The sequence below is a fragment of the Hermetia illucens genome, chromosome 1 (genome assembly GCF_905115235.1).
Source record: "Hermetia illucens chromosome 1, iHerIll2.2.curated.20191125, whole genome shotgun sequence".
NCBI lineage: Eukaryota > Metazoa > Arthropoda > Insecta > Diptera > Stratiomyidae > Hermetia > Hermetia illucens.
Window position 1 is genome coordinate 102,421,538 of NC_051849.1, and position 12,854 is coordinate 102,434,391.

Genomic DNA, 12,854 nt, shown 5'->3' on the forward strand with positions numbered 1-12,854 from the left:
AACCAAGTACTTCCAAGAACCTCTTCGGGTGACACTGCTAATTGAATAATCCGCAGTCCGTTATCATTTGTATTTTGATGTAAGCTAACACCTGCACAATTTTCGAGCGGTTATTGGCGTGCAAGCAATCCGCTCATCAAGTGGCGTCAGGCCCTAGTTCAATGTTAACTTTCACAAAGTTTTTCCATGACAGAATCCCATTTTGTACAGTTGACGAAACATGACATACGAGAATCGTTCTCTTCATTATTAAAAATATGCTTGTGCTGTATTTAGATTTTGACTGCAAAATATTTGCACTCCGGCAAACGGTTGTTTGAATTTATTACCCATTTAGCACTCATCTTCAAGGAAGGACACCTTGGAGATTATTTTGGGAGGCAAGAAACGCATTGACCGCTAAGAGCGTAGGGTCAGTAACGCTGCAAAAAGGGCTCGTTTTCACAGAGAGAGGAAAATGCGGCCACCCTGGGACATTTTCGTAACGGGGAGGATGGACTCTACCGTCGTGGCATTGTAGATTGAATCGTAAGTTTTTGCAATCGTGTTTTATTCCATAAAAGCGTTTAAAGATAAACGCTTTTTCCCGAAAGCTAACTTTTTTTAACATTGGAGCACCACTTCCACCAGAAATATTTATCGAAATCAATCAATTTTTTTTAGTTATTCAGTGAACATTTTCTTTAACTTCCGAGTCAGTTTTCGAAAATTTTAATTTGTCCCATTTTTATAGCTTCAAAAGGTGATGATGCATATTTTTGCCAAATTTCAAAACAATAAAAATTCCGGACGGGAGAATGTAGCCAATGGAGCACTTATTAATAAGTAACAAGAACTATGGTACGGACGTTTAAAGGGCATAAGAAAACCGATGGATATTTTTCAAAATATTTTTGAAAAGCCAAAACATGTTCAAATTAAATAAGTCCATTAGATTATCTTCAGTGGTTGTTTTGCAATTAATTCTCAAAAATAGGCCTGAACATTACGCTTGACGATAAAAAACCGCTTTAAGGATTCTTGTTCATTCGTTCGGACCAATGCACCACACGGTTCGTCAGCAAGCAATTCTGCTGCTCCACAAATATGAATTCGAGATGAACGCTCAACAACGAAACATACAAGTTTCATACAGAAAAATTTTAAAATGTCTCCCAAGAAATGTGTATCGCGAAGTTCTGTCAAACTACTGTTAAGTAGCAGCATTTTCAGCCATTAAAAAATCTACCTAAAAGAATCAAATCTTTTACTTCAAGTAAATGAATAGATACAAATTAAATCAATTAATGGTTCTGAATCGCTAAAAAAAATGGCTATCAAATTTGCTAGTTATTCTAATTTGTTGTCGGTATATGTACTGTAGAATAATAAACTAATACATATGTAACTAAAGAAATAAACTTTTGCTCATTTGTCTTTAAGTGCTAATAACCAACTTAACGTCATCAAGAAAATGGTGGTGAACTTTATACTAATGCCAGTCGTTTGATAATGATTTCTTCTCCGAATAGAGTAAGAAATATCCTGAAAGTAAACCTTTACAATGGCATGTCTGCGCAGGGAGAAATGCTAAGACTCAAACGCCAGTTAATATTCATATCTTGTACAATCTGCAAACATTCGTCTACTTTCTGGTCTACTTTCCCTACGAAAAATTCAAATCCTGCTCAGTTGAAGGACATAAAATCACATTTGTAAGATGACTCGGAAAGTAAGCAGAACGTTCCGGCGATACCTCCACAATTTGGTGAACGCTACGGGAATCCATGGCTTAAAACATCTAGTCAACGCAAGAGTGCACATTCTGGAAAAGTAAATTTACACCCGGAGTAGTTTTGGCTGCATAGTTCCCTAAAATATCCTGTTTGTGCCATTGCAGATTTGTCTGGTCCGGACTAGTAATCGCAGCTATCGCAGGAACTATTTTCACGAGTTTGAATCAGTTCAAGCGCTACAAAGCAAGACCAACTGTTATATCTTTGGAACGTGACTACAGATCCTGGAATGGAACTCTTCCGGCTGCAACATTGTGCTACCACGACCATCTAGATTCCTACAAAGCGGATAAGTTCATCCAAGAGTACGTACTAGACTTTATTTTAGCCTTCTCAAGTGGAACATTTGATAGCATTGTAGTCAGAGTTAGTTGGTAGAATGGACGAATGCATAGATACGGAGTGGATAATACTCACATCTATTTTAACAAGATAATTGCTGCAAAATGGCCATTATATAAAAGAACTTTTGTTGAGCTTTCTTCTAAGATTCTGAGATAAACGTGCCTCCCTTGCATATATACGTGTCGCCAGCTTGAAATACTTTGGACGCAAACAATAAATTAAAACTGGGGCTGCGACAGTCATTGTGGAGGAAAGGAGAACTTTTGTTTATGTATTTATTTTGGTTTTTACTTTCTTGATTAATGTTACCCTAAATTACTAAATACTTGGCAATTATACTAGTTCTAGTGCAGCCCAGAGCTTCTAACATATTATATTGCGTCCGCTATTTTTCTACTGCCCTTGTTTTGAGAACGTATGTAGACCTCCCGTCCAATAAAATTGCACTTTATATTTGGCAGCTTAGCTTGTATAGCCCCTTTCGTGGCATTTACCGGGAATCAATTCTCCTCTATTTTCAGTATGTCCCCATTAACGACACTCCTTCATCTATCCACCATGAACTCGCATCATGGAATATTACGGTCTGCCGACTTTTTCGGGGTTGTCTCAACATTTCTGCCATCTGCCTACTGACGTTTCAGAAGTCAGCAGCATTTCGGATGAATTTCATTTCTTCTTTCATAAATATGGTCTCTGATATCTTGAGGAGGAAGAATACTTGAGGACTGGCTAGATCATTGACTATACAATAGGAGCTTTGACCGTATGAGCAGACTTTTCGAGAGGAACAATCTATTTAGCTAAAATAGATTCTGTTAGCTGCTAATAAAAGCGCATAGATTTACATCATCATAGCTGTTATCAGTGGTGATTTTCAACCTTAAATAGGAGAGCTTTTCAACCGTTTCAAAGTTGTAACCTCCTATCTTCATTCTTTTCAATCGACCAGTTCTATTGTATGCTGTTGTTATTTTATTTTTGGTGATGAAAATGCCTCTATACAGCCTGTATACCACAGGTTGCTCTGTTTACTTTCCATATCGTCAGCGTAGACCAGTAGTTGGAAGAATTTAAAGAAGATAGTGCCTCAGCGCCACGAATCATTTATCCCAAGACCAGGTTAGAAAGATGTCATAATAAAGCATCCCCATGGCTTAAACCGCAGTTGACAGTGAAAGGTCTCGAAAGGAATCCCGCACATGGCCAAGGTCAGCCTTCTCAGTCTAACTTCTCCCTTCATTTGCAGTGAATGAATTTTACTCTATTCTATCTTAAACGACCTTGAAGTCGATAAAAAGATGGTGCAACTGCTGAACTAATTTCAACAATTCTTTTATCAACTGCCGTATAGAGAAAATCTTATTTGTTGCTGAAGCCTCCTTGGTATTGATATCTTAGGAGTAGCGTAGCGGAGGATATCCTAGATGGCACTCAGTAACGTGATATCTCTATATCCTGCAGTCAGTAATATTAACTTTCTCATGTATGGAACAGAAAATCCCTTATTTCCCACCATCGGGCATTGATTCGCTCTCCCGAACTATTGGTTGATTTAGATGATATAACTGATTTAACTGTAATTGCACCTGCTCCTAGAGGCTTATGATTCCTAAACCGATGAAGTTCATCCATAGGCCAGTATCGTCATATATATGGCCTCATCTTGCAGACTTGCTGACTTGGTTCATAGACCTTGGTATTTCCAGGTCATGTTTTTCAGCCTATGAATCTCTTTGTTGCATTGCTCTTTATATAGTATTCCTTTATATAGTATTCCTTCATACCGTTACTAGCTTACATTATATCTCAGAACATATAGGGGGGACCAATATAGACTCCGACCACTATCTCGTTGACATGGTGCTCCGAGCTCGAATTACGATACCACCTACAATTCACTCTGACGATCAGGTGAGAATGAATACTTAAGCCATCCACAACACAGCCCTCCGCGAAACCTATAAGAAAGAAATGGATGCCGCAATAATCGCAGTCAATAGGGATCCTGGAGATGAAGCATCAACAAATGATCTTCACAACCACCTGAAGAACATTATCATTGATACGTCCACAAAGATACTTGACCAGAGCCGCAAAAAAAGTCGGAACGGCTGGTTTGACGATGAATGTAAGCTAACAACAGAACGGAAGAATGCTGCATACAGAGCAATGTTGCATTCTCAAAGAACGCGGGCACGCGCAGAGATTATCACGAACTCTGTCGAGCGGAGAAGCGACTTCCCAGACGGAAAAAAGAAGCCTGGGAGAACCAACAAGTCTGTGAACTAGAAAAGTACAGGGAGCAACCGCACCAGGCATAGAAGGCGGAAGTTTTACCAACAAGTCAGCAGGATGAAGCCTTATACACCTCGATGCTCATCCTACCGAGAAAAAGAGGGAAATCTGATTTCCGACAGAATGGGCATATTGGAGCGATGGATTGAGTACTTTGATGAGATAGTGAACAACCAGAACATCGGCGAGTTGGAGGTCCCACCAAATGAAGACGACGGACAAATACTGCCACCACCAAGTTTAGGAGAAACAGTCCATGCAACTCATCGGCTAAAAAATCACAAGTCGCCAGGAGCCGATGGAATTACAGCCGAATTGGTTAAATATGGAGGCGACCAATTACACCAAGTGGTTCATCAATTGTGCTCAAGGTATGGGACAGCGAATCAATGCCTGACGATTGGCAACGAGGCATTATCTGTCTCATACATAAAAAAGGAGATATCACACAGTGCAGCAATTATAGAGGTATCACGTTGCTGAGTACCATCTATAAGATATTCTCCACTATCTTGCTAGGCCGGATAGCCCCATACGCCCAGAACATCATTGGCCCATACGAAAGAGGCTTCACTCCAGACAAATCAGATTTTCTCTGTGCGGCAAGCGATGGAAAAACTGTTGGAATATGGACAACAGTTGCACCATCTATTCATCGACTTTAAAGCCGCCCATGATAGCATAGTCAGGGTAAAACTATACACGGCCATGAGATAATTCGGTATCCTGGAGAAATAGATAAGACTAACTAGGCTGACCCTGACCAATGTGCGAGGCCAGATAAAAGCAGCAGGATCCCTCTCAAGACCATTCGATATCGACAGCGGTCTACGACAAGGGGATGCCCTATCATGCGTCCTCTTTAACCTGGCCCTTGAAAAGTGATCCGTGATGCTGAGGTAAATGCAAGAGGTACAATCCTCTTTAAGTCCCCCGAACTACTGGCCTATGCTGACGATATCGACATCATGGGAAGAACCACCCGAGACGTAAAACTGCCTTCATCCAGATCGAGCAGGCAGCAATTAGCGCGAGATCTTGGGCTGCACATCAATGAAGGCAAGACAAAATATATGGTGGCAATGTTAGCACCGAAAACGAATACAACTTTCAGACCGTTGATAATTTCTCCAACCTAGGGTCGAAAATCACAACCAATAACAGCTACGATGATGAAATACACGCACGGTTGTTGGCAGCCAACAGAGCCTATTTCAGCTTACAAAAACTGTTCCGCTCGAAACGTCTCCCCATAGGGTGAAAGCTCTTACTGTACAAGATAATGATCTTGCCAGTTTTCATGTATGTCTCGGAAACTTGAGTTGTTAGCAAGAAAAATTGCGAACTCTTGGCCGCGTTCGAGAGCAGAATCTTCCGAAGAATCTATGAGCGATATCATGACCGTCCGGTTATGGATAAAATCCGGCTCAATAGGTTACGGTGGGCGGGTCTCTTAATCCGTATGGATGTGGATGATCCAGCCCGAAAAGTCTATAAGGGCAATCTCTATGGTAGCAAAAGAAGGCAAACCCTGCCTAAGATGGAGCATGGTGTAGGTCAGGACGCCTGACAGCTTTTAGGGATATCGAATTGGTGGACCTCGGCGCAAAACCCGGATGTCTGGAATTCGTTATTAGGGCGGGCCTAGACCGGATACCGGATGTTGCGCCGTTGATGATGATGATGATCCCGCCTAGAGACGTCCATTGTTTATTTCCTCACATTTCATTTGACACGGCTAAATGGATAAACCACAGTCGATTGCAAATGGTACATCTATGTAAGCTTTAGCAGATTATATGTCGCTGCATGTCGACTCCATCCCTACTTGATTGTTGAAATCTCCACCGCATCACAGAACGTATCCTTCTATTCCGTTTGCCCATATTTTCAAACCGACAATAGCAGCTTTTTTCTGTTGACTAACTAGGAAGCTACACCATTTATGAATGGCAGTTATAATATGCAAAGATGTCGACTAGCTGCTTAACAGTTTTTGCCATGAGAAAATGCATAAATCATTTGTCCTTTTTCTTTGCGAAATCCATAACTGCCCGCGCCATCAAATCCGAAGGCCCTTCCTTAGCTTCTTAACAGGTAGTTTTTCTTGGTAAATTTGTCATCCCTACACTATCAAAGTAACAGTCTGGACCAATGTTTTCTCAAGCAAGTGTTAGCTTTGACATCGATTATAAATGGGCGGACTTCAAAGGTTGGAAAACGGTCATTTATTTTAGGGTCCATTATCTGAAACAAACCAACCAAAAAATCTGAAATCATTGTTTCGGCACTACATAAAATCTAAGAGTCGAAATACGCCCCATATCAATAACTGCTTTTTGGTGGAAACCCTACTATTATCAACAAAGTTACGATAGGTTAAGGACGCCTCTCACAGGTGAAATTAAAACATTCTAACGGATAAAGTGTCAATACGACAATGTATTGAATAGTCGGACATACTCATTGCATTGCATTACGTGCTATCTATAAAAATACCCATCATATCCTCAAATATTCTTACATATAAAATCCACGGAAATCGTTCATACTTGAAGACTCAAATTGCTGGTATTGGGGAAACCATGTCTAGGAAATTTCATGCAAAAATTTAGGGGAAGTAGTGCATACTACTACTACTACTACTTCCCATAGATCAAAATCTGTTTCTTCGCAGAAACGTTCGAAACGATTCTTCTTGTATTTCCCTATTGCCCATTGGAACTTCTCTCGTGCATATTTAAACTCCAGAAGCCTCTTTTGGGCTGAAAGCGACCTTAATATGACTGTGTATATTAACACCACAGGTTTCTATATGTTTCTGAATCTGCATATGCAATACATTCATATTCATTAAGAAAAAAATAGGATTATATTCTCACCGAGTTATAAACCTTTGGCCAAATAGCTCTGACAAACGAAGCAAGCCGAATCACACTAAAAATAAATACCACCAAATTCAAGTTATCAGTCTGCATTCTAGTACGCACATCAAGTCGAGAGTGTTTTGCACCAGTGGGAGCATGGGAATATTTCACGATCGGCGAACGGATTAGATTCTTGTGGACGCCTTGATTACAAAGGAAAAGCAACGTAACAGAGAGCATTACAAGGTCAACAACCCCTCGGATAAGAACCCACCTTACACCGATTGGTTTCTGGACATGCGGACACTTTTCGACATCGTACACGATATCGACGGTCCCCAGAATACTCGCTTTCATCAACGAGACCACGAATTCCAACGATATCAATTGTTCATTCTAGACCCAAGCAAAAGAAGATGGTGAGACTGAGGAGAGTACTCCTCTGTCTCTCTTTACTCAATGTGCTTTCGTACTCTAGAAAGTTGGTTGTCAACGCGAATCTGGTGTCGGATTGTTTCTAACACTTACCGCAAAGCACGCTCTCTTGACCTCGGAGCCGGTTTCTGGCAAGATTCTGACTACAAGACTCGGGTCCAGAATAAAGAACACACAGTTGTAGAGAACAGAAGTCTCCGATGTGGTGGAGCAGATTATTTTCTACTTCTCCTTTTTCTTTAGCCTTTGTCCCGTTCGTCGTGATGGGTTTTGCCATTTCGTTTCTTCAAAGGCCTGATCTGGATGCAATCGCAGATCCCCATTTAGCGTATCAAGCCACCATTGTTTCGGGCACCCTTTTGTTCTTTTACCATCGTCTTCGATCTTCAGACCAATCTTCGCCAGTTAATTCTCGTTAGCGCTGATTACGTGACCATACCATCGAAAACGCCTCTCACGTAATTTTTCCACGATCGGTGCGACCTTCTCTACCGTTCCTTGTCTTTTATAATCGGCCAACACTCAGAACCATAGAGAGCGACAGGACGTAAGTTTTGGATTTGAAACGTTCGTTGATACGGCGATCACAAAGAACACCAGTCGCGGAACGCCACTTCATTCAGGCTACGCTAATGCCTGAAGCAATTTCAGAACGCAGTTCTCCATTGACCAGTAGCGTTGTCCCGAGATCGGTCAGTTCTGGGCAGGCCACTTCCATTGACAGCGATTGCGACTGTTTCATAGGGATCGATCATCGAAAATTCAGTTTTATTCAGATTCAATCTAGTTGCTCGCGATCATTTTTACTATTAGACGTTGGATAAAACACTGTATAGGGCGCTAGACATTGCATTTCCCGTTCGACAATGTCTATAACAGGAACAAAGAGGAGTAATGGGAGGATGCTTCCTTGAAGAACACCAACAGAGTCACGAAGCGATTTTGGTAGACTCGCCACACTTGGAACTTTACTTTTCGGATCGTGGTGGAGCAGTTGAACCCAGCGAACGAGTTCATCTGAAAATAAGTGTTGTCGTAGAGCATACCAGATGAGTTCGTGTGGCACACGGTCAAATGCTTTCTCCAGACCCAGAAATGCAATGTAAAGAGGGCAATGGTTCTCACGATATTGCTCCATGAATAACCGCACAACGGGCATTGCGTCAGTAATCCCGCAGTTCTTGGCAAATCCGGTTTGATTCACGGTTATTTTAACGAACGTGAACGTGAATACGATTGTCAAGAATGTGTTCAAAAATCTTCATGGTATGGGATAGTAGCCGGATCGGACCACAGTTCGAACATTCCGCTAGACTAGGTTTCGTTTTCCATATTGGAACTATCGTACTTTATCACCAGTCAGATGGTTGTCTAACCTAATTGAAGAATTTACTGAGCCACCACAGTGTTGGGTCCCAGCTCTGAGCATTCCAGAGCTCGGATACGATGTCATCAGATCCTGTTGCTTTCTTCACTTTCAATCGTTTTATTGCTTCCTCGACTTCAGTAGCGGTGACAGGTGGAAGGTGGTGGAGGACAAATATCGGCAATGCTTGTGGATTTAGAGAATGAACAAATTCTTTAGTTCAAATCTGCGCGAAGTATTCTCGCCATCTATCCGTCGCAGCTCGACGGTTGGTAAGCAATGCACCGTTCTTGTCATTAACGCAGCAGAAGTATTCGATATCCTGTGTGCGTTCGTGTCGGCTTATGGCAAGTCGATACAGATTTCTCTCGCCATCCCGAGTGGCCGCAAAATCGACTATACCCTCGCCACACTCATTGCGCGCTCCAAACTCTTTCCCCCATGGCACCTGTTATCGCCTGCCTTTTCACCCATATCGCCATTATGGTTGCCTGAAGTGGTGATATAATGATCAGCAGACACGTTGCAGGTGTTCACATCGTGGAGTTGCCAGAAGACATCTTTCTCGGCATCAGATCAACCTGCCTGTGATACATACGCGGTAAATAACTGAAGAGTGTAGAGCGCAGATATCAATGCGCATTTTCCTCGGTCTTTTCAGTGGGGGCCAATATTTATAGTACAGACACGCCGTAAATAAGTTAAAAACCTATGCCCATTCTTCGACAGAACCCGTGCTGCTGCGTCAACTGAGGTGGACGCTCTAGCATTTTTGCGAGACTATGGCTCAATCCGATCGTTTTGTTTTTAATGACATAGGATGCATTTTTTTGGTCGGCCTGTCACGGGGCCTGTCACCAAGGTATCAGATATCAGGTAGGATTTAGCATAGTGGTATCACGCCAACTATGACTTATTTATCTCTTTCTCTGATCTCCGCACTTTATTTTTGCTTTACTGAGGATAGTACAATGTACGTTGTATCAAACCCTCCTCCTTTGCATGGGCTTAGGACCAGCATGCCATGTAATTAACCTGGCGAGACGACACGGTTAATTGCGATACCATGACAAGCAGCTGAGGAGAAAAAACAGTTTACCACGGTTATTAACCGTATTACATTGGGTGAAGGACGGACATTTGTGGATGAAATAGCTAGTCACCCTTACATGCGGATACGAACTGTTTCTCCAAATAGATGAGAATTTATCTCGGTTGTCAATGCACTGAAACGGAGTAAAGACTTGACGGTATCCCCGTAGAGTTATCTGCTTGCTACTTCCACTCGTACCGAAATCTTGGTAATCCGAGACTTTCCCCAGAGAGTGGAAGAAGGGTATGATCGTGAAGGTAAATAATAGCTGAAATAACCCTCGAACGTGCCAATCAACATCTCGAAAGCCTGATCGGCATAGGGCAGGCTGGATTTTGCTCTGCGTGCTACTGAATTGACCACATCAACACCTTGTGAGTCATTTGGGGAGTGTGTGTATATGTGTGTTTGAGGTGGGGTAGAGGTAACGCCTCTGAGCACTCAGACCTAAGTGGTCCATTGTACTCGATTCCCCCGTCTAACGGAATATCCCGGATTCGTGTATGTATCGCAGAATTTCCATTAGTAGATGTGATACTACCCGCCGCAGTTGGAGCACATCAGCACCGAAAATCTGATGTCTGTTGCATCGAGGTAAATCTCAGAGGAAGTTCAGGTCCAAAGTGAAGTTGGCCAAGGTTGTATCCTGTCATCGATATTATTTCATCTTGTAATCGGTGACGTTATTCATGCTGCCTTGTTCGAAATACGTGAGTGAGTTGAATAGATGCTGGCATCTTTCCTCAACCTCGACTGCGCTGACCAGTATCAAAATTACCAAAATTAAAGAGACAGAAGCAAAACAGTACGAACAAATATTCAGTTCATCGTCAACGTTAATAAGCTAAGGCTTGTTTATTTCGTTCCTCTAATGAATTTACTTACACAAAATAGCAAAATATCAGCCCACTGCTTATATTCAAAGTTCCCGTGAAGCATGTTGAAGATCGTCTCTGGTCTTGTTTTGCGCACCTCATTGCGAAAGAGCAAGATTGGCGTTGGGAGGGGCTGCACTGTAACTCACTTATTGGAGTGTAATAACTTTTTGCCCTGACTTTTCCAAAGTTTTTGAAGCAGTTAGCTATACTCTGCTCCTCAATAAGCTCGGGTCGTATGGCTTTCCATCTTTTTAAGGTCTTACCTAAATGCCAGAATAAGTTAAGCCTCATTCAAGGTTGTGTTTCATCTCCTTTTTTCGCGCTTCGGGGTTCGCTAAGAGTTACATCGTTGATCCATTTTTATTAAGGTTTTGTGTAAACACAAAGCCTTATTAAAATCGGTTTACTGTCTGTCCGTCTGTCTGTCTGTCTGTCTGTCTGTCCGCCACACGCATTTTTCTCGGAAACGGTTATAGCGATTGACACCAAATTTGGTAGAAAGGTGGGAACTGTGAACGCTCACGGATATAGTGAGTTACATCCTTTTATGATGAATTTAAGGGGGGTCCCCATACATGCGAAAGGGGGGTGTAAATTTTTTTTCATCAAATATAGTCATGTGGGGTATCAAATTAAAGGTCTCGGTTAGTACTTTTCGAAGCTGGTCTTAATTTTGACTTTTGTTGAAAAGGTAGGGAGTGCGGGGGGTTGAAAGTGGTCATTTCTTTAACGAACCCATTCTCAGGAACTACCAAACCGGAAAATCTGGAAAAAATCAGGGGGCTGCCACTATATGGTGCCTAGGCTCCGAAATACCCTCCATATCGATACCTGTTTAAATAAAGTTAATAATTGTATATTACTATAATTTTTAGTAATTGACAGGAAAACCCCCCTTAAGTTCACCCTAGAATCACACAATATTGCAGCAATGTAGGCTATAGTATAGTGCACGATCCTGACAAATTTGGTGAAAATCGCACTATTACTAACAAAGTTATACTAGGTCAAATCTGTCGCTCCTCTGTAAATTCAAGACTATAAATGTCAATATCACTTGAAAGTAGCTATTTTCACATAATATATGCATATTTTACGTGCTACATGCTAATGGGAAAAATGCACACCCAAATCTCTTTATAAAAGAAGTACACAAAACATTTCATACCCGAAGCATCTAGCTTCCGGTTTCCCGACTTGTTCTCATTCATCATTGTAGATATTCCTGCCTTATTTAGTTATCCCTGTCTTCTCTAGGCAGACGATTGAAAATTGGTTTCCATTGTTCACTCGCCTATTGTACTAATAATGTACAATGCCAACAAGTGGTTTTTGTTGGTTTTTCTCTCTCTCAAAATATACTTCCCAATGTCCATTCACTACTTGGATGGTCAGCCTTTATCACAAACTTTCCTTTATAAAGATTTTGACGTGGTATTCCACAGTAAGCTTCGATTACAGAATGCCTGCCTTCGTTCTTCACTTCTCTTACCAGTTCAAAGATATTCATCAGTCGTTGTACAGAATTTCTTCGCAATATTCTTGAGTATACTTCCTTAATATAGTCCACTTGTTACTATTTTAATTGTCGTGCAATTGAATCCACTAGAAAGAAGTTTACTTGCTCTTTACTTTTTAAAGGGAATATTTTAATGTTTTCGAAGTGCCTTTCCCGGAACCCGCCGCACCAAGAATACTTCAAGAATATAACCGTCTGACTTTTGGAATTTTGATCTCATCCTTTGATACATTTAAAAAGAACGTAGCTCCTGAACATTGTATATTTGAATGAGTAGA

General features: G+C 41.4%; 1 protein-coding gene across 1 annotated transcript in view; it reads left to right on the plus strand.

Annotated features, from left to right (window-relative positions):
- The first annotated feature begins 1,699 nt into the window (after positions 1-1,699).
- The window catches only part of LOC119657228 (sodium channel protein Nach), a 47,137-nt gene continuing 35,982 nt past the window's right edge, over positions 1,700-12,854 (plus strand). Inside the window, exons 1-2 of the mRNA XM_038064080.1 lie at positions 1,700-1,812; positions 1,880-2,080. Coding sequence (XP_037920008.1) covers positions 1,700-1,812; positions 1,880-2,080 — 314 coding nt within the window. The remainder of the gene's footprint in view (positions 1,813-1,879; positions 2,081-12,854) is intronic.